This window comes from Malurus melanocephalus, unplaced genomic scaffold (genome assembly GCF_030028575.1).
Source record: "Malurus melanocephalus ecotype Western Australia unplaced genomic scaffold, MMel_1.1 scaffold_180, whole genome shotgun sequence".
In the NCBI taxonomy this organism is placed as follows: Eukaryota; Metazoa; Chordata; class Aves; order Passeriformes; family Maluridae; genus Malurus; species Malurus melanocephalus.
Genome location: NW_026623412.1, coordinates 588,568 through 608,437, shown reverse-complemented (window position 1 = coordinate 608,437; position 19,870 = coordinate 588,568). Strand labels below are relative to the sequence as shown.

The 19,870-nt window shown below is 38.0% G+C and overlaps 1 protein-coding gene across 1 annotated transcript in view; it reads left to right on the top strand.

The window, feature by feature from the left end:
• PARD3B (par-3 family cell polarity regulator beta) overlaps positions 1 to 19,870 on the top strand; it is a 391,507-nt gene that overhangs the window by 187,702 nt on the left and 183,935 nt on the right. The window contains exons 11-13 of the mRNA XM_057372886.1: positions 5,679 to 5,864; positions 11,840 to 12,010; positions 15,354 to 15,483. Coding sequence (XP_057228869.1) covers positions 5,679 to 5,864; positions 11,840 to 12,010; positions 15,354 to 15,483 — 487 coding nt within the window. The remainder of the gene's footprint in view (positions 1 to 5,678; positions 5,865 to 11,839; positions 12,011 to 15,353; positions 15,484 to 19,870) is intronic.

Sequence of the window (19,870 nt, the reverse complement as noted above, 5' to 3'; positions counted from 1 at the left end):
ATCCAGAGGGGTGCCCAAGGACAGGAGAAAAGCAAAATGTCACCCCAGTCTTCAAAAAGGGCAAGAAGGAGGACTCAGGGAACTCTGTCCACACAGATGACAAGAAGGTAATCAGGAATAATGAGCATGGATTCATTAATGATTAATTATGCTTGACTAACTTGATTGCCTTTTACAATGAAGCAAATACCTGCATGGATGAGGGACATTGTCTATCTTGACTTCACCAAGGCTTTCAACACTGTCTCTCACAACATCCTCATAGGCCAACTCAGGAAATGTGAACTGGATGAGAGGACAGTGAGATGGATTAGGAACTGCCTGAACAGTGGCACAGGTTCTCCTTGGAGACCTTGGAGTCCCCTAAGGTTCAATACTGGGCCCATTATTCATCAGTGACTTGGATGAAGGTGCCTCCTCCGCAGGTTCCATGGGAGGAGTGGCTGATCCCCCTGAGTGCTTCACAGCCCTTTTAGAAGGACCCTGGCAGGYTGGGGAGATGGGCAGGGAGGAAGGAGCCTTTTGAAATTCAACAAAGGCAAGTGAGGGTCCTGCRCCTGGGGGGAACACCCCACTCACCTTCACAGGCTGGGAGCTGAGCTGCTGAGCAGCTCTGCAGAGAAAGATCCTGGTGGGCAGCAATGGTCCCTGAGCCATCAGTGCCCTGTGGCCAAGGACAATAGGATCCTGAGGTGCAGTAGGAAGAGCACTGCCAGYGGGTCAAGGGAGGTGATCCTGCCCCTCTGCTCAGTCCTGGTGTCTTGGTTTGAGACAAWGTTTTCAGAGAAAAATGTTATGGAGTAAATGTTTCCTCTGAAGTGAAAAAAAAATGATAATGATAATGATAATTTTTTTCACACCAATATGAAATAGATGTTCAGGAAAAAGTGAAGAGAAAAATGAAGAAATTTATTAACAAAACACAGTGCCCACAGGACACAGATTAAAAAGTAACTGTTAGATATTTAAAAGTCCATGAACACACATCGCCCCCTCCCCACACAGCCGCTTGGCCAYGTGGTGCGGAAAAAAAAGATGACGGCTCCTCTCTCCAGGGCAAAAAGAAACAAAAACAAAAACAAAAGTGCATGTGACCGCTCTGGCTACAGTGGAAAAAAACTGATGACAGTCCCCTCCTCACTGTGGATGAAACAGAGGGCTTGGTGTGCTTTTCACACCAAGTGCCGACATCACTTCTTCCGGAGTCTGGGACAAGACAGAGCCACGCCGCTTGTCCCCACCAGCTGCCAAATTGCTCCAGAAGAAAATCATAGGAGCCGCAGAGGAGGGTGGCAGTCCAGGAAAAACTGCCCAAGCTATCAAACCCGAGCTAGCTAAACGGCAACAGCGTAACTCCCCTGCACGCAGTGAGCAGACCTTCTGCAGCCCCGAGCTGAGGGGCAAAAGCCGATGGCTGCGCAGTAGCCCCGGCTTTTAAACTGCCTGCACCGTCCCTGCCTCTTCTTCCAGGTCAGATTTGAAGGCACAGAGACATTTTGGGCATACAAGCTGACGGAATAKAGGAATACAGGATTGGCACAAAGTCAACCCAAGACACCTAGTGAGGCACATCTGGAGTGTTGTGTSCAGTTCTGTGCTTCTCAACACAAGAGGGACATAGAGCTCCTGGAGTGAGTCCAGAGGATGGCAATAAAGATCATTGAGGAACTGGAGCATCTCTGTTATGAAGAAAGGTTGAGGGAGCTCACGGTTGTGGAGTCTCTCTCACTAGAGATATTCAGGAGCCACCTGGACCATGTACTCCAGGGTGACCCTGCTTGAGCAGGGGAATTGGGCCCAATGACCCACTCTGCTCCCTTCCAATCTTGCCCACTCTGGGGCTGTGTGAAAAGTACARGCCAGGCCATGTCAAAGCTCTAACCATCCTGAGCAATCACCACTTGGCTTTCTAGACTTTGATTCATGAGAAGATTTCTTGTTTATCCTACTACAATTGAATTACTTTCTTATGTCTGCAGTAGGGAATAGCATCAGTGATATACTACCATTTAATTCCTGAACTGCTGGGGTATGATACATTTATTATGGAAAATACGTGATGTGGTTGTTGGTTGGGTAATTTATAATATAAAGCTGCAAGTTTTTTCCAGGCTAGAAGTGGATTTGTGTTGCAGCTGGTTTCATTCATTCTGTGTTTGAGTGAGTTCAGATTCTAGGATGATCTTGAGGTAAGAATTTTTTCTAATAGAATTCAAGKTTTAGTGCATTGGAGAGGGTTTCCTTTACCAGACCATAATTCAGTTGATGGTGTTTGCTATGTTGTAAAGTATTGATGTCTTGAGATAATGTTTTAGCGAAGTCATGGAAATAGAAGCGGTAGGAATCCAGCTCTGTGAGTCACTATCAGCATTTAATATTCATACCTGCATATTCTAGGAACAGAGACCATCATTCTTKAAATTGGTTGCCTAAATGAAGCAGTTAATTGATGAGCTGTTAACTTAAGGATCTCTGGAGCTCTTTTTGTCRTCATTGAAAAGATGTTGCTTGGAAAGCACCTCATGATCAGGGTAATAATTTGTAAACACTCGAAAACTATAGGATGATATCAGGGTTCTAGGTTTTGTTCATCCCTTWTTTTCTCCTCTGCTTTTCCTCCTTTCTTTTGCTTCTTACATCCTCCCACAAGTAAGTTTTCAATCTTGTAATATTTCAATCTTGTATTTGTATTTCAATCTTGCACCAAATAGTCTTGATGTTGTAGACTAACTACCAGGAATTTACTGTCAGATGCCATACAATGAGTAGCRGAGGAAACTTTTAGGGGAGTAAAGACAGAGTTTTACTTGCTAGTGGTAAATTACAGACTTTATCACTGACTTGTATATATGCATCTYCTTTCCTCTTACCTATCCCTTTGAAATCCTTGAATTATCATTCTGCCTCCATCATGGGTAACACATTTTTGGTAGTACTATTAGACAAAGTTAATTATTTTAAAATCAGCTTTTGTTGGATCTTTGGATGAAGCTGAATATAAGCAATTAAAAGAAGAGATGCTTAAGGTGATTGGACTATGTTGAACAAGAAACTTATGAAGGACTTTAAAAAATATTAGAGAGTTGTCCAATAATAGGTAAAAGCAGCTTAAATTAAATTTGCGGATGTTTATCTCTTTGACAGAGAATTGTAGCAAGGAAAATGTTGACAAATGTTAAAATATTCTATATTAAAGGTACTAAGGAAAACATAGGAAATTAAATACTGACAAAAACTTGCTGTACTTGTGTGGTGTCCAGCTGAACACATCCAGGCATCCATAGAGTGATGCRGTAGGTTACTTAACAATGGGTAACACACAGCATAATTATGTTAAAGGAAGCTGGGAAATACAGAATGTTGAGCAACTCTGGTGGGTGATCACACTGAGCTTTATGTGAAGTCCAAGTTTGAACTGAGGTATCACTGTAAAGCAATTTGTGACTCCTCTGGTTAAGACAGGCATGACCACAGGGGGCTTTTGTGTCCTATGGTAACAGCCCCCTTACTGCTTTTCTCATGGTATGGGRAAAGACAAAACCACAATATTGATGYAGAGAAGGGGCAAGTCTGGTGCAGATGGCATGGATTAAAGTGGAAGAACAGCAGAAGCACACAGGAACTGTTTACCTAGGGGCCCAGGAAAGTAACAGCCAGTCCTGTCCKAGAGGCAGGAGTCATTACATGTCTGAGACCCTGAGAAGAATTTCTTCCATCCAAGTCTTGACAGGATGTGCCATTTGAGTAGAGTTCTGATCTAAGAGTTTTGAATCATCTGATGAGAATATGTGCAAATTAAAAAAAAAAAAAAAAAAAAAAAAAAAAAAGTTTGGACAGAAAATATTTTCTTTCAAATCTTGAGAAAGTTAAACACAAAGTGGTCGTTTTAGAAGGCCAGTAGTAGGTTTTTGCCTTACGCTTGTTCTTCTAAAGTCAGAGGAGGAATGTTCGCAAGTTATCATTCTGTATTGTTCACAGTTGTTGCAAATTTATGGATCTTGGGGGGTTGTATTCAGGATGTCTATATCCAAAGCTAAGAAGTGACAGATGTGTAACTGAGAATYYTWTATTCYTRGTGAACAAAAACAGAAGCACAAACRAGTAACRCAGGTRCTKGAGATRAATGCTGGTATCAAGACAACTGTCAATGTTCGTGCTATGTCATTTTTTTGTTTGGCAGTTAGGCAAATTGTATTGACTTTAATAACATGTAGTTACATTCCAGGAAAAATTTAAACATGGTGCTTGTGGGGATTGAGATTTATAATCCTGTTTTCCTGGCTGTGATTCCTCYCTAGCCAGTGGTTGCTTCTGGTCAGTGAAAGGGCATCTGAAATAAGTGAAAGTATACTTGGGGCTACTGTTTCTTCAGGACATTAATTTCTGCACTTAGTTCTGGGGCCATGCTTTTGTTGATCAGACAGCATGATACCTGAATGCACAGGTGTGCCCTGGCTGCTGAGGAAGCATCTGCACTCCTGGCATCTTTGCTGACAATTGCRTTGACACTGCAGGTTAGGCCCTGGAAGTGATCCCTCATTAGATGAGAGCAGGATTGGCCCAGCTACTCCATCCTCCYTGCATGTGGCCTCCACTTGATAATTTAATGTAAGATTCTGACACCCTTGAAAGCAGCAGCCAGTCATCTTTCAACTTGTCTGTGTGCTTCCTTTTCATAGTTTTTTTCCTATTAATTTTTTAATACTAATGTTTAAAAAAATAGAAAACCTCCAAATGACAAGAAATAAAAGCTAATTGTCTTAGACTTATATGGAGAATGGAAAGTGRAATAAAATCAAATGTGTTGCATAAGGTCATTTCCATTAATACCTTCCATGAACACTTTATTCCATAATAGGTCTCCTTGTCCTCATTTCATTTTTGAGGTGTGCCAAGATAAATACTTCAGGCAAAAATTTGATTTTGTTTAATTTTATGATTCTAATCTGCTTTAAAAAAGACAACCAACCATACCCCCTTCCCCCCTGCCTGGCAACAGACAACCCTAGAACACTGCAGATAAAATGTACAATAAAAGAAAGTTCTTTCTGATCTTCCATAGCTGTGGATGCTTGACTTGGCAGTCTTGTAAACAGCATTCCAATCTAGAGAAAATCCTGGGATTAACCTATACCAGAAAGAAAAAAAGAACAATCAAACCTCTATGGAATAAAAGTATGTACAAATGGAGTTAGTGGAGTTACTCTGCTTTCAATTTTCACCTTCGCTTTTGTTACACCAGCTTTCCTCTGCAGACAGGTTTAAGGGAAGGATAATTTTTTAAGGATGAAACTCAATTTTCAAAGGGGAATGGGATTTAACAGTACAACTACCATTATMGTTTGTGAGCTGCATGTAAAGATGTTGAGAGTTTTATGGCTTACATTTTTAATGTAGCTGTGTATAAATGTCTTTTTTACATTCTCTTGCAATATCAGTTTTATATCATGTGGAACTAAGCTATTTTACCTTCTATTTAAGCATATTCCCAGGTATCATTAAAAATAACATTTTAAGCCAGATCTCAGGACAAAATGTCAGCTAAATGGACTGTTGGTTATAAGGCTGTTTCTTCAAGCTACTTTCTGGAAAAGAGGACTATTTCTTGCCGCACAAATCTGTGGATACAACTCATGCTGACTTTTCACCCCTATTTTCATCCTTGTTTTCTCCAACAGAAAGGAGAGCCAAACTGCAGTATTTTTTCTCCAGAAACCACAGAGCAGCTGACCTTTGAGATTCCTCTGAATGATTCTGGCTCTGCTGGACTTGGTGTGAGCTTGAAAGGCAACAAATCTCGGGAGACTGGAGCTGATCTTGGGATTTTCATCAAATCTGTTATTCACGGAGGTGCTGCTTTTAAGGTATGGAAGAAACACATCTGGAGATGAATGTGTTAGAGTTCTGTCTGTTGGAACACTTGTTGAGTGCTGAATGTCACTTGAGAAGCATTCTAGGAATGAATACCTTTGTCGCTCATTCCTTTGGGTGAACTCCAAATCGAACATTTTGTCCCATGGTTTCTGGGGTGGTGTGTGGCAGGGTTTGCCAAAGTGAAAGAGAATCGGTGCAAACCTTCAGGAACATTTGGATGCAGCAGGAAATGGGGAAGGGGAAGAAGGGTAACAATGAGTAGGTATGAGTTGAGGCTGCCTTCCAGCTTCCCCACGGCCGACAGAAAGGGAAGAGTTTGATCGGCTCAGTGACAAAGAAGCTGATACCTGCACTCTTCCTGTAAATAAAGAATTCTCATAGTTTTCTTCTTTTTTATTCAAAATATTTTTTTATCACAGTACTAAAAATGTGTCTTAGCTGAGCTTGACATCAGTTGTGCTGGAGTTATCACTTGTTCCTGGAGTAGATTGAATTGGAAATATTAAAGTGGTAAATGACAGTATTGTGAATTTTCTGCTCTCTCTAAGCACTGTACAAAGACTGTTGTATCTTTTATGATGAAAAATATTTGAATTATTTTCTAATCTTTAGTAAATCTGTTGACTGCCTTTTTCCCCCCAAATAAAACTTGGAAAAGGTAACTTCTTTGAATTGGAAACAAATTACTTAGTCTTTCCGAGCTAGTAGGTTTAACACTTGTAGAACCGTGATGTCATTTTTGTCTTTTATCTCAGCMATTCCTTGCAGYTCTCTTTTYTGTAAAAATACCTTTTAATTCAGCATTATGTAAATTGCTCTACTGACATCAGCCTGCTGAGTAAGACAATTCACAGCATTAAAACTTTATGATCATCTATTTACAGCAGCTAGTAAACAGCAATAATCAAGGTTTTAGCTTTCATGAGAATGTTTAATAGTTCCCTGCTTCTGTTATTTACCTGTCCTAGTCAATCAGTTATTTCAAAGCTTGGATCTTCATCTGCTTGGCGTATGCTGGAACTGAGTTAACACACATTTGGCCAAATTAGGGCTGGATAAACTCAATTTATGTACATGTCTGCTGCAGAGACTCATTTTACTGTGGAAATGAGGCTGCCCTCTGTTTTCCCAGCTCCATGTCCCTGAGTAATTGTCCACACCAGTTGCAGTGACAGTGTATTGCCACAGATGAACTCCTTCTTTTGAACAGCCAAGCTGTGGAKCCATATTCTCTCAGTGTCAGTGGCCTGGCTGCCTGACTCGTCACCTCACAGACACCTAASACAACCTTTTCTAGGGTTTTTGCTTCTCTGTGTTCCCCCACAGTGACTCACTCCAGAGCAGTTCATTTTGGCTTGAGATGTCTGCAGCCTACTGAAGTCAGCCCTCTGTGCTCACCCCTAAGCAGATAGGCAGAGTTCATCCCCATGACTGGGAGATTATTTTGTCTTGTGATTGCCTGTGGTTCTGTGACCCCTTCYCTGTTGTACCTCATTGTGACCCTTTCACCAGTTAGATCTGTGCTGTGTGATGGATCTGAATGCAGGCTCCAGGGCTGTTGAGGGATAGCTGAGGCTTTGGCTTCAACCAGAGCTGTTTTCCATGTATTGTGTGCAAGCACTCACAGAATGCAGTCATTTTGGCAATGTTTTTACACTCACAGTCTACTGTGGTGTAATRCATGGAGAACAGCTGTCTTTCTTCTGTCTAATGACCTTTATATAGACCATAGCCTAATCAGTGGGTATTAACAATTAATAAAATTTCTTGTATAAGGTTTAAAAGTGTTCACATATTTGTGCATAAATATTTAAAGATGTCCTATTGTCCTTATTTTAAATCTCTTCTYAGGGCAAGTTTTGAAATAAAAATCCATTCTTTCCAGCTGGTAGYTGTCCAGAGCATTTTCCCATGTTATTCATTGTTACTCTCTGAAATGGATTATTATGGATTAAGACATGTGCATTTGCTTTTCWGTGTACAGTATTTTCTTGGGAAACTGTCACTGGAGGAAATCRTAATGCTCAATGACATGAGAATTCTCTCTCTATTTCTCACTTCTGCATTTAGAATTTGATTTTTTTTTATTTTGATGTCTCATGTTAACAGAAGTGGTAACTTTATCCCCTTGTGTATGCAGTCACTGCTTGTCCTCAGAAGAAGRTATGTAATGCATAGAATTTCAACACATTTGTTTCACTGCTAAACTAAATGTTCCATCTTTCTAATGCTGTATAAAGCTTTTGATACATTAAATTTCTTTTACCCATGTGTTTTTTAGAATGGAGAGTAAACTATGAGGTGCAGACCATTTTGTTTCGTTATTTTTACTCACTGTTGACTTGAATCAAGGTCTGAGGAGAGGCAAACATTTTAAAGTTTTTTGATACATTAGCACATCAATCTAATGTGTTAGTGGCATTGCAAAGTACTGTAAGGGATTTTTTAAAATGGAAATTTTAAGACTTTAATTCTATATTTTATSAATTTTTTTGTCCTAGCCAAAGGTTTTAAAAAATGTCATCATACATSCTACAGTAAGGCTCAGTCCTATTTACTGCTCTGCCTACAAAATCAAACAGAATAAAAATGCCTTAGAAGTTCCAGGTTTATATTCTAATGCTGTATGCTGCAGGAATAAAAYCAGTTGCTTTTGCTGAGTGAACCGTTATGTCCCTTCTTAACCTTTGTAATTTTTGCAGTATCTATGTTTTARCATCCCAAAGATAAAGAGGTTACTGGGATACCTGATATCTGTAATTATGCAGAGYCTTTCATGTGAAGAAAACTGACATTTGACTGAGTTTAAAAGCATCATCTTTCCCTCATAATTTCAGGGATTTCCCTAGTTCCCCTCTARACATCTTGGCTTTTCACTTATGATGCCTTCCTGAGATCAGGTACTTGCTGCCCACTGCAACTGAAATTAAACAGAGTCAGTGCAGGAAATAATGGAGTATTTTCTATGTGTGCATTTGTTCAACTCAAACATGGTGTAGCTTGAAAGTCCTTGGTCCTTCCGAGGGCTGTKGCAGCAAACATTGCTCTTCGTGTGCAATGGATGGGGAAATTGGATAATTCCAATTAATGCCATCAGGGAATTTCTGCCAGAAATGTCATTGRTGTGATAAGGGAAATAGCTTATTGTGCCTTGATTAAAAACATAAATCCTTGAAGATCATGGCATTTTATTTTCCTGCTCTACTGTCAAATGTGGGAGTGTTGTGAATGACTGGGAAGGATATGGCAGCCATGTGGTGGTAGATTCCACGCCTTACTGTGAGTYTCCATAAAAAACCCAGCATTTTTTGAATCAGTGAGGGAAGGAAGAATAACATCACCCTCTATTAGAATAGCTCACTCGCAGTTCCAGAGATGGCATTTGAAAACTGTTCTGCTGAAATGCCAAATGTTGTTTTTCTACTCAAAAGCCACAAAGAAACCTACCTCTCAGACATGAAAGAAGAAACGTGTTAAAACAACATTTAGCTTGTTTAGAGCCAAGCAGATTTTCTTKCAGTTCAGGCTTCCAAACCAGGCCATAACACAAGAGATTTGAAAAACTGTGTTTGGAAACTGCYTAGACATTGGGATTTTTTTTCCTGGTCTCTAAAAAGGCAAAAGGTTTAAGTAACTTCTACCTACCATGTGAAAACAGCATTCAGCCATCTTCCAGCTGTTTTGTACCAGTGACTTAGCAAGTGTGGTTGATCAACATTTTTAAATGATGCACATCTTTTTGATTCACAGTTGAAGTGTTGAATTCAAGTTGAATTTTTCATTTAAGTGTTGCACATAACAGAGTGGGAAGAAGGGAGGATGCATCAAAAGAAGCCCTTTAAGAACTAATGTTATCAAAATATAAATAAATATAAAGTGTCATACAAAAATATTACTAGGAAARTTAAAAATCAGGCTAATACAGCACTTTCTGAGGCTCAGTGATTCATTTTAAAATGCGTGCTGTGTTCAGGACAGTTGCATACTTAACAGATGTAGTCGTGACAAGATGCATTTGGCATCGTATTTGTATATACTTTAGAAAGAATTTTTAACAGATATTTATTCATAGTGGTTTTTTTCCAGAAATGAAAAACAGTAATCCAAGAAAATGTGGGACCATAGGGGAGGACATGAGGACCTGTAAAATTTTAGAAGTCTTACAGAAAGTCACAAAAACAGAAAATATTTTTTGCTCAAACTCCTGTTGCTCTGAATAGCTCCATTCATTTCAGCAAATTTTGATAGAACACAAAGGAATTACAACACATTGAAATAATAAAATTTTCAGTTCAACAGTGTTAACTTGTCTCCCTAAACTTCAGCACTTGTGATGGCATCGTTTGTATGTAGAGAAAGTGTGGGGTTAACTTATTCATTTTGGCTCTGTGTACATCTAAGTTGGCATAAAATATTCAGCAGAAGGGAGAGGTTTCAGTATCTCTTCCAAATGGCATCTCTGTTTTCTATCCTCTGTTCCCACACCCTCCGGAGAAAATTTTTATTTCTCTTCATTTTCCTTCACTTTGTGACTCATCTACTAATTCTTTCTTTCCATCTTTTTGTCCATCCCAGTTTATTTTGGATTCTGTTTTTACTTTAGCTTTGTGGTTATCTGTACTCTGGYATGGTAGTGATGATGCTCAGTTCCAACAAAAATAACACTTAATAAAGCTGAGTGTGCCACAGCTACTGTAACTCACTCAAAAATTACTTAGACTTGGCAGCAATAGCAGAATAGTTACTTGAACATCTTAGTTACAGAAAACAATAGAAATCAGATAGTATATATACTTTGTAATGCGCAGATGCATGAACTATGTAAACAGTTCGGATGAGTGCCTTGTGAAGAGTTTATGAGGAGCCTGTGAATGAGTCAGACTCATTTTAACCAAGCACTGCATTTCTGTGCAAGATCTTTCCCTGTTACTATTTATTCACTGCCTTGTATCAGATGTCTCCAGTTCCTTCCTCTTTCTCCTCCTTGTTTATGGTCTGATGCCAGCCTGATAATTGTGAACTTGACAAGCTTTAAAAGAAATTCCTGTGTCTCAATGCAACGAACCTTGTTTTCTTGTTCAAGAGAGGRAAGTCCATGGCACATTCTTTTATGAAAAAAAACATCACAGATCATAATGACAACAGCAGTAGGACTCCTAAATCACAAAACAGCAGTGTCCATAATTTTATTACAYCCACAAATGTCAGTCAACCATGACAAATGAAGCTGAATTATTTCTTCAAAGCATAGGTTACCTGATATGGCTCAACCCTAATTTTGTAATTGGCAGCAGTTTTGGATGTTGTAATATAGGGACAGCATTAATTAGTAAGGACACTTAAGTCTTAGTGATCATTCTGTACAGAGGATGCTGGCTGATGTGATGGCATGGGAATTGTGACAAAATAGACACTGTAAGATTGTAAGATAAAATTTTTGGAGTTCTTTCTTACCAGATCTTAATAGCAGGTGTTAATGCCTGGAAAATAGGTTGTAGTACKCCTTTGTGGTTACAGTGTGGATACTAATTATTATGGCCTAGGCCCTTTTAACTAGTAAAAAGCTTCATTTCCTTTTTTGGAGGGGGGTAGGGAGGGCAGGATGGGTTTGGGGTTTTTTTGTCATTGGTATTATTTTGGTTTTGCGTGTTTGGGTTTGGGATTTTTTTAATTGATGTAAACTAAACCGCAAATGCAGAAAAACAGAGGTCTGTGCGTGCACTTCTATGTTTGTATTTGCTTTATGAACKCTTTCCAAATTGTGATAGAGGAAAAGTACTTCCAATAACTGGACACAAAGTTATTATTTATGCTGTCCAGTCTCTTATTTATTAAGTTATAGGAGCAATGTCTGATTTTCTGCATCTTGTTTTCCCATATGAAGCACCTCTGCTTAATAATTCTTACTTTTTTTTTTTTGTTTGTTTGTCTTTATTTGAGTTTTCTTCTCATTTTTTGCTTGCAGGACGGCCGTTTGCGAGTCAATGACCAGCTGGTTGCAGTGAACGGGGAGTCCCTCCTGGGCAGGTCAAACCACGAGGCCATGGAAACCCTSAGGCGCTCCATGTCCATGGAGGGGAACATTCGGGGCAGGATCCAGCTGGTGGTTCTCCGCAGGCTGGAGGTGCACACAGAGGTGAGGCAGCACATGCATCTTTGGGATAAATGTCCTTCCACTCCCAGTGGTTTTGTGTGAAGAGATGATGGTTGAAGTCTTGGTCAAAGAAATGCTCCTGACAGAATTCATTCTCCTGGAGGGAGAGCTCTCAAAATGTTTCTGGTTGAGATCTCCTGGTCTTGCTGTTCTTGTTGAGACTAGGCTAACAGTTGCCTCTTATTTTGATTTGACAAGTATTAGAACAAAAGCAAATTTGATTCCTAAATCCTCAAAAAGGTTAATTTAAGATTAATATATTGATGTAGTTTTGACTGTCTGCTGCCTCCTCAAGGCAGTTGGTGGGGTTACAGGCAATTTTAATTATTTTGATTTTGTTTGTTGTTATAATCGGAGACTTTAGTATCTTAGTGTGAGTAGGATTTTACTTTACTCTTCTTTTTTCTGGTTAGTACTTAATTTATCTTACTTTAAGTGTGTTTTTCTGAACCTGTCTTGCTTTTTTTTTTTCTTTTTTCTTTTTGACATTCAAGAAATTAAATATTTTACTTTTCCTGGTCAGATGAAGATCTCTTCAGGATGGGTTGGGTTTCTGAGTTGATCAATATAAAATCTATTTAAGTAAGGTAACAAAATAAGAAAAGGTATTTTTTTAACTAATATGTTTTCTGGACATCATATAAATTGATGTTTGCCAGTCACCTCTTATTTTGAAAATKATTGGTTTTACAATCGTCCTTACTTCCTCTTTCATTTATGCATGCACACACATATGCASACTCCTTTCTCATCTTTACATAAATAATATACATGTACACTGACTGCCTTTTCTATTCCCCCCCATTTTAATTTTAACCCTTGAGTAAATATTTTTTWAAGTTTTAAAATGTAAGAKTTCTTTTAAATAAAAGTACATWCAAATGGATTTCAGGTGTAAAAGGCTGTAATAAATCTCATTATAGAATTCCAAGGTGTAATTTCAAACTTCTTATTTAATAAGCATTACTGTAACATTTTAAAATGTTACAAACAGTCATATTTGTGGGTATATTTGCATGAAATACCAGAGGGAGGAAGAAGATGCAGGTGTCTTGCAATTTAATTGACTCTGAAATATTTTTGTGATAATTTTCTATTTAATTTTCTACCATCATTTATTGATTGAGAAATAGATTTAGAAATACTTTACTTCCCAAACATCGTGCTCTAACTTTGTTGGGTGGACACTTTGCAAAAGCCTCATGTTGTCAATTGTACCAGGAAAATATGAAAAGTATCCATAGCAGTTCCRGAATATGTTAGAGGAAAACACATTTTGCTTTCCTTTTATGTATAACAGCATCCTGCTGYAAGGAAGAATTATTAAATATATTTATTGTGCACTTTTGGGGTATAAGAAAGCTCACTTTCAAAGAAAATTCAGTCCTGTCAGTTTTCTCTATTTAACAAAAGCCATTTCTTTTAAAAAGGCTTCCAATCATACAACAGATTGACCTAGTAAAAGTATGAGCCTGCTTTTTATAGTAAAGTGTATAGTTTTGAATATTATCCAGATGTATGAAGGAGGTAAATAGTCTTGACTCATGCCCTATGAAGAATGCATAATGAGGTCTTGATTGAATCAAATTCATTTTAGACAGGAATTAATTTTTATAGGGTAGTCTTTGCGTTCAATTGTAATTCCATTTGAGTCTGGAAACTGTAGCAGARATGGGTTGTTGCCCGTTCTTTCCCTTCCCCAAAACAGCCACCCAAACACTGCATCTCAGCTTGGCAGAAGGAGAATATGTTTAGAAATGCATTATTGTTTTTATTGGGCAGGACACTAATGGAGGTCTTCCATGACAGCTATGTTTTATAAGTTGAATACTTGAATTAGGTTGGTTACTGATCAGTTGTTGGGATATTGATCGTGTCATTTATCAAAGAGCTGGAAAAGCAGATTTGTTGCTGCTGTTAATTTAAGTCTCCTTATCCCACTGTGTCTCAAATGGATAGTTTGAAAAAGTAGAAAATGTGGACTTTACAGCCTAAGGAAGCTTATGTAAACTAAAGATTCTAGTTACAAGAGGAAACACAATTGTCCGTAACTGTGGGTTGTGTGTGTGTGTTTCTGTAGGGTGAAAATAGCCTTTTGAAATGGCTGATGCTGCACTGAGGAAAAGAGAATTTTGTATGTGCTGCCTGTCCTCCAAGCCTACATTTGTAGCCATATTGTGACYGTGAGCATCCCAGCACTGATTTGTGTTCTGAGATGCAATTTTYCCATTTCACTGTGCTTATTTTCATTGGTTTTATTCTATCATTATTTTATTACAATTCCATTTCTATTAAATTTTGTTATTTTATTTTTGTTATTAAGCTTGAGAGACAGGTTGCCAGGTGATGTAACATGCTGTCCTTCCTTATGCCTTGCTTTGCAGGCAATCGCTTGCCAATACATTAAAYTTCTTGCATCATTTTATAAATAAATTACATGGGCTAAATACATGCATYCCTTCTGTAGATGTGACTGTGAAATTTGAAAATGTATATTTGGTATAACATTTGCTGACATAATGAACATGCAGTTTAAAAATAGAAGCCAGTTGGAGCCTGCTTAAAAAAAATATATATAAAATTACAGAAAATATAAAGGTTGCTTTGAAAACTAGCCATAATATTCCCCTATGTGTTTTTTTGGTTGTCCATGAATAATGAGTACAGAAATGTCTTTCTGAGTCTGTCCCAGTTTTAGAAACTGTGATTTTTTATTTTATTTTTTTCCCAACTTTTTTTCCTTTGAGCAACTGCTCAGGAGAATAAATTAGGCACTATGGCATGTATGGGTCGGTAGGAAATGTCYCAAAAGAAAAGCTGACTAGAGGTGTGACAGGAGTTTGTTTAGCTGCTAGCCAGAAGACCTGCGTTTGGGAGTTTGGTGTAACTCCTTACTTGCAAAACTGTTCTCGTGTGTGATCATCAGAACATATGCACTCAGTCTCAGGGAGAAGGGAACCAGCTGGCTGGCAGAAAAATACCATTGGCATTGCCCGTGTTCTTGTGTTGACAATGTCACAAGCTGCCCTCCCAGATGGAGAATTTGAATGAAGCCAGTTGTGGGTCATAAAAAAAAAAAAGTCTTCATTTTTGTGCATCATTCTTAATGGTTGTTATTGCTTGAATAKTACTCTTATTTCATGGTCAGCAAAACCAGAGAGCAATTTTGAAGAGATCTCTCCAGTCTCTCATTTGAGAGAAGGCAATACACAGCAAACACAATATATCACACTGTGTCCATGCACTGTCTGCGGTGCTGGATGCTCTTCTCATTGTTGAATATGTAAATTTGGTGTTGCAATGTGTGGTTCTGTTTCTCCCGTAGGAACGCTCAGACCAGGGAGCCTTTCAGAAATCAGCCTTTGACAGGAGTCATAACTTGGCAGCTGCTTCCCGACGCAAKGATGCCATTCTTCAGCAGTTTGTGACGTGCAGTTCTCAGGAAGGAACAAAAGGTAGTCAGTCTCTAGATCTCCTTCTCTGTGCTGAGAGAGAGGGCTTCGTGGTTTTGTTTGGTGAAATCCAGAGCCATGAAAAGCAGTTAATTAGAGTAAGTGCACACTTTGTTATTTYGAGGCTTGAAGATCCAGCAAGGGTGGGAGAGCTGACTCAGAAGTTGTGAATGAGATTCCTGGCACAAATTCCAGTTTAAGTAACAGTTTCTAGCTCGCTGCCCCAACACGTAAGGCTGGATAAAAAACAAATGATGAGTGCAAAATATATGTTGTCAAAATGTTTATTTTCTATATATCTTTAATGAGTGCAATGATTTTTGYGTTTAATTTTAAGATTATGTCCTAGGTTATTATAAGCTTAATTAATTTATACTAAAACATGATGTTCAAAAAGTTCACTTGCTTATTTTAGACTTTAAGGTAAAATTTGTTCAAAGGTTAGAAACATTCTCTTAATTTATAATTAATTGGAATTATATTAATGAACTCATTAAAAAGAATTAGGTAATTGTATAAATTGTGCAAAGAAAACCTACATGTGCGAGCATATGGAAGCATATCAGTAAGAGCATTTAAGGCCACTTCTTTTCCTGTCTTTTTTCATTTCCAATGGCATACTGTACTATCTGTCCAATTTGCTCCCGACTTAGTAAGGTGCTTAATACTTGAAAAGTTTAGGTATTTGAGATGGTCYTGACCCCTATCCTTTTAAGTGTGCTCTCATTCTTCAAGCCAAGCACATACTTAAATACCTTTCAGTAGGAAAAAAAAAAAAAATGTTTTCTTTGATGTAGTTGAATTATGCATGATTTTTTCCACTTTCCTAGACAACTGTGGAATCAGGGTAGCCTGCAAAAAGTAGTTTCATAGGTTGCTGTGATGGCTGTGTGGGGTACTTTTAATCAAAAGCAAAGAGACTTTATCTTTAAAACTCAAGAGAAACTCCCATAAAATTTAGGGGTGAATTATTTGTGTTGACTTCAATATTTTGAYGGTGCATCTCCAGGCAAAGAATTCGCTATAGTCTGAAGCATTGTAAATATTCAAAGYTCAGATCCTTTTGTTTAGATCTGCCTTACGTTTCTCTTGTATGGAATTTACATTTTGTAGTTTCAGGAGAAAAGTGTCCATCCTTGGAACTAGCCTTCTCTATAGGGTTAGTCATTACCAAAGAAATATCAGAAAGCAGCAAATAGCTTTAAATGCTTCCTTAAGCATCATAAAAGCAAATGCTCTGGAACCATTGATGCAGTTGAATGGCRACTGCTAACTTGTCTCTGAAATTCAAAACGATGTGGAAGAATTTTACTTTCAGATAAAGATTCTACAACTGCAATCCAAAAATCAGGATGATTAGTTTGCARCTCAGTCAAAAAAATMATTTTAAATAGATATCTTTTTAATTAAAGTATTATGGTAAGAAGACATTATAGCAAAAGAAATGTGATGGCCTCAGAAGAAAATGTGTCAGATGTGGAAAGGAAGCTTTGGAGTGCTGCTGGTACAGGAGGGTTTGGTGTGGCTGGCTCTTCACAGCCATGGCCTGGGAAGTGATTGGAATTGGAGTCAGGGGGACAAGACATGATGAAGATGTTGGTACCACTTATTCAAGGAATCACTGTATTGCAATTTCTGTTGAAGACTTGGCATTTGATGAGTAAAATTTCAGTGATCTCAATGGAGAACTGCACAGGCAGCTGCAGCGGGAGGGCTGTGGGACAGTTCTGATAAGAAGTTGTTTTGGTGAAAGACACTTTGGGCTTACACTAGCCTTGGACATTGCAGAAATATTCCTCTTATTTTGAAATCATAGTATTAATTGGTTTTGAGCTAATGCTCATTCTTCTTTCCATATAAGCCTGTCACTTATTTCCTCCCATCACTGGTTCAAATTTTTTTTTGCATTGTTTTTCACAAAGTTTTGTCCTCAGTGTTTCAAGGCATCTSTAAGGGTGGAACACTTTGCCTGTGCACAACCCTCTTGTACCTCAGTTACAAACTTTAGGTTTTGTGTCTGTTTAGGGATATGAGTCACAGACCTAGTGGGCTTCTTGYGCCAGGCAGGAACAGATCTTTATGGATGTTTACAGTGCACTATCCACATCTTGAATGTGGAAGTGCAGTTGGTACATTTTTGCAAAGAATTAATAAAACACAGAAGATATTTTTAACATGATACAGGATCTAATGTAAAAATTTAATGCAGGAGCTGTATTATGTTTCATGAAATGTCACTTTCTTAATTAATATTTTCTAATAAGTTATTTCTAGTACCATTCACTGCTCCTACAAATAAAATTCTTACAAAAGCTCAACAAAAATACACTGAAGCTCAGCCTGSTAATATTTCTGTCTGTTTTTAGAGTCTTTTTTTATTATACATGAGCAAGAAAAACTAATGTCTAGGGAAAAGTGCGTATAGCCAAAACATTATRTTTTGTCTTGCCTGTGGGTATTTAAATAAAGGGTGAGGGGGTAGTGATCCARTATTGAAATGCCAGTGTTTGTTCTATTTTTTGCATGAATAATACTTGCTGCCTTCAGGTCCTCACTTCTTTTGCTGCCAAGCTGTTGCACAGTGTTTTTTAGAACAACCTCTTTGAGAGTTGATACTTCAGTGCCAGAAGCTTTGCATTTYTGGTGCTGAAAGATTATTGGAATGTGTTTCATTAGAGGTTCTGATATATTTCTTACAACCCTACATTATAAGCAGTTATAGGGAAAATACTGTTATTTCTCTGGTTAAGTAGTAAAATAATCAAACTTTCTCTGCTACCAGAGACTGCTGAATCCTTRTGGTTGTACAAGCACCTCTGTTTTCATACATTTGTGGTAACATCAAGGTAGAAAATTAAGACGTGAAACTTCTAATTATTTAGATTTTCCTTGTAAATGTTGCATGTGTTTTATAGCCAGACCCAGTTTTTAGTCTGCCTTTCTCTTTTTCAGTCTGCCTTTCTGTTTTTTAGTCTGCCTTTCTCTTAGTCTGTTTAATATCTGAAAATTCAATAAATTTTGTTCAGTGCTTAGATTTATCTGGATATGTTAAGGTCGTTTCCTGAGGTCTTGAATATGGATCCAGTGACTGCCCCTTAGGTTAAATTCTCTCACTCTCTAGYTCCTGCTCCCATTTTGCTGAGAGCTGTAGTCCCCAGTGATCATTTCCAATTCACTAAGGAAGTCTGACGTCTTTCTGTGTGTGTAATTTTTTTACTGCAAGAAAAATACCAGTGGTAACCCATGATCAAACAGCTTTGGTGAAATGAGGTCCCAATTACTGTGAATCTGAGTTAGTATAACTGCATGATGTGCTCAGTCTCTTCCTATGGCTGTAAGAGTCTGCTCAGAARGGCAAACCACAGTSTAAGTGTGGTRTWATTTTTCCAGTTTTTAAATTTTTTTCCACCAGGCATCTCTTTCCTACTTTGGCTAGTCAGTGGTATAGGGACTTACTAAGTCACAGGTTCTATCTAGACCATGGTATACATGTCTAACTTTTGGTACATTTCTTAATTTTTTWAAAAATYTTGTTTCCAAAGCATCYTCARAGCAATGAGTTCTGTGAAAAACACAACTTTTCTTTTCTTTATGTTTCTCCTAAGTATGCTACTTGTTAAACTAGTTGCCTTYTTGTTACTGTGTGTGAGACAGTGAGAGTTTCCTTTTCACCTTATACAAAGAGTCTACAATTTCATAGACTCCTTCTGTGTCCCCTTTTATTTCTTCTTTCTCTAAACTAAAGAATCCTAGTCCCTGATCCTTGTAGGAGAGTTTCTATCTGTGTCCAACTATCCTTGCTACCTTTTCAATATGTTTCTGGATTATATTACATCGTTTTTTTAGATAGGAAAAGTGAAACCTGAGACACTATTTAAAAATGAGGCACACCAGTGACTCCTGAGTTCTCGTTGAGTGCTTGGACTTTTTTGATCTTGTAAATGACTGGTTCCTTCTGACTTCACTAAGCATGYATTCAAAGGGCAATCCAGTGCACATCTAGTGTATTGTTCCAGAGCAATAAAGATTCTACAACTGCAATCCAAAAATCAGGATGATTAGTTTGCAGCTCAGTCAAAAAACCATTTTAAATAGGTATGTTTTTAATTAATTTCAGGGAATTTCACCTGCATTTCTTACTTAATGTCCTGCAATATTTTTGCAGAACTTCATAATSTCCTTCCTTTTGGTTGTACAATTAGTATTACATTGAACAGTGTGAGTTCCCCTTTTGTTGTAAATTCTTTTTTCCTGCGAGAACTTCCCTTTTACTTCTCATTTCTTCCCTGTTCTTATATTCAAACCTGAAAGAATGGGATCACAGTGCAAGAAACCAGTGTGCAYRTGTTAAGTAGCATACCTCGTTTTTRCATCAGACTGGCAATCATTT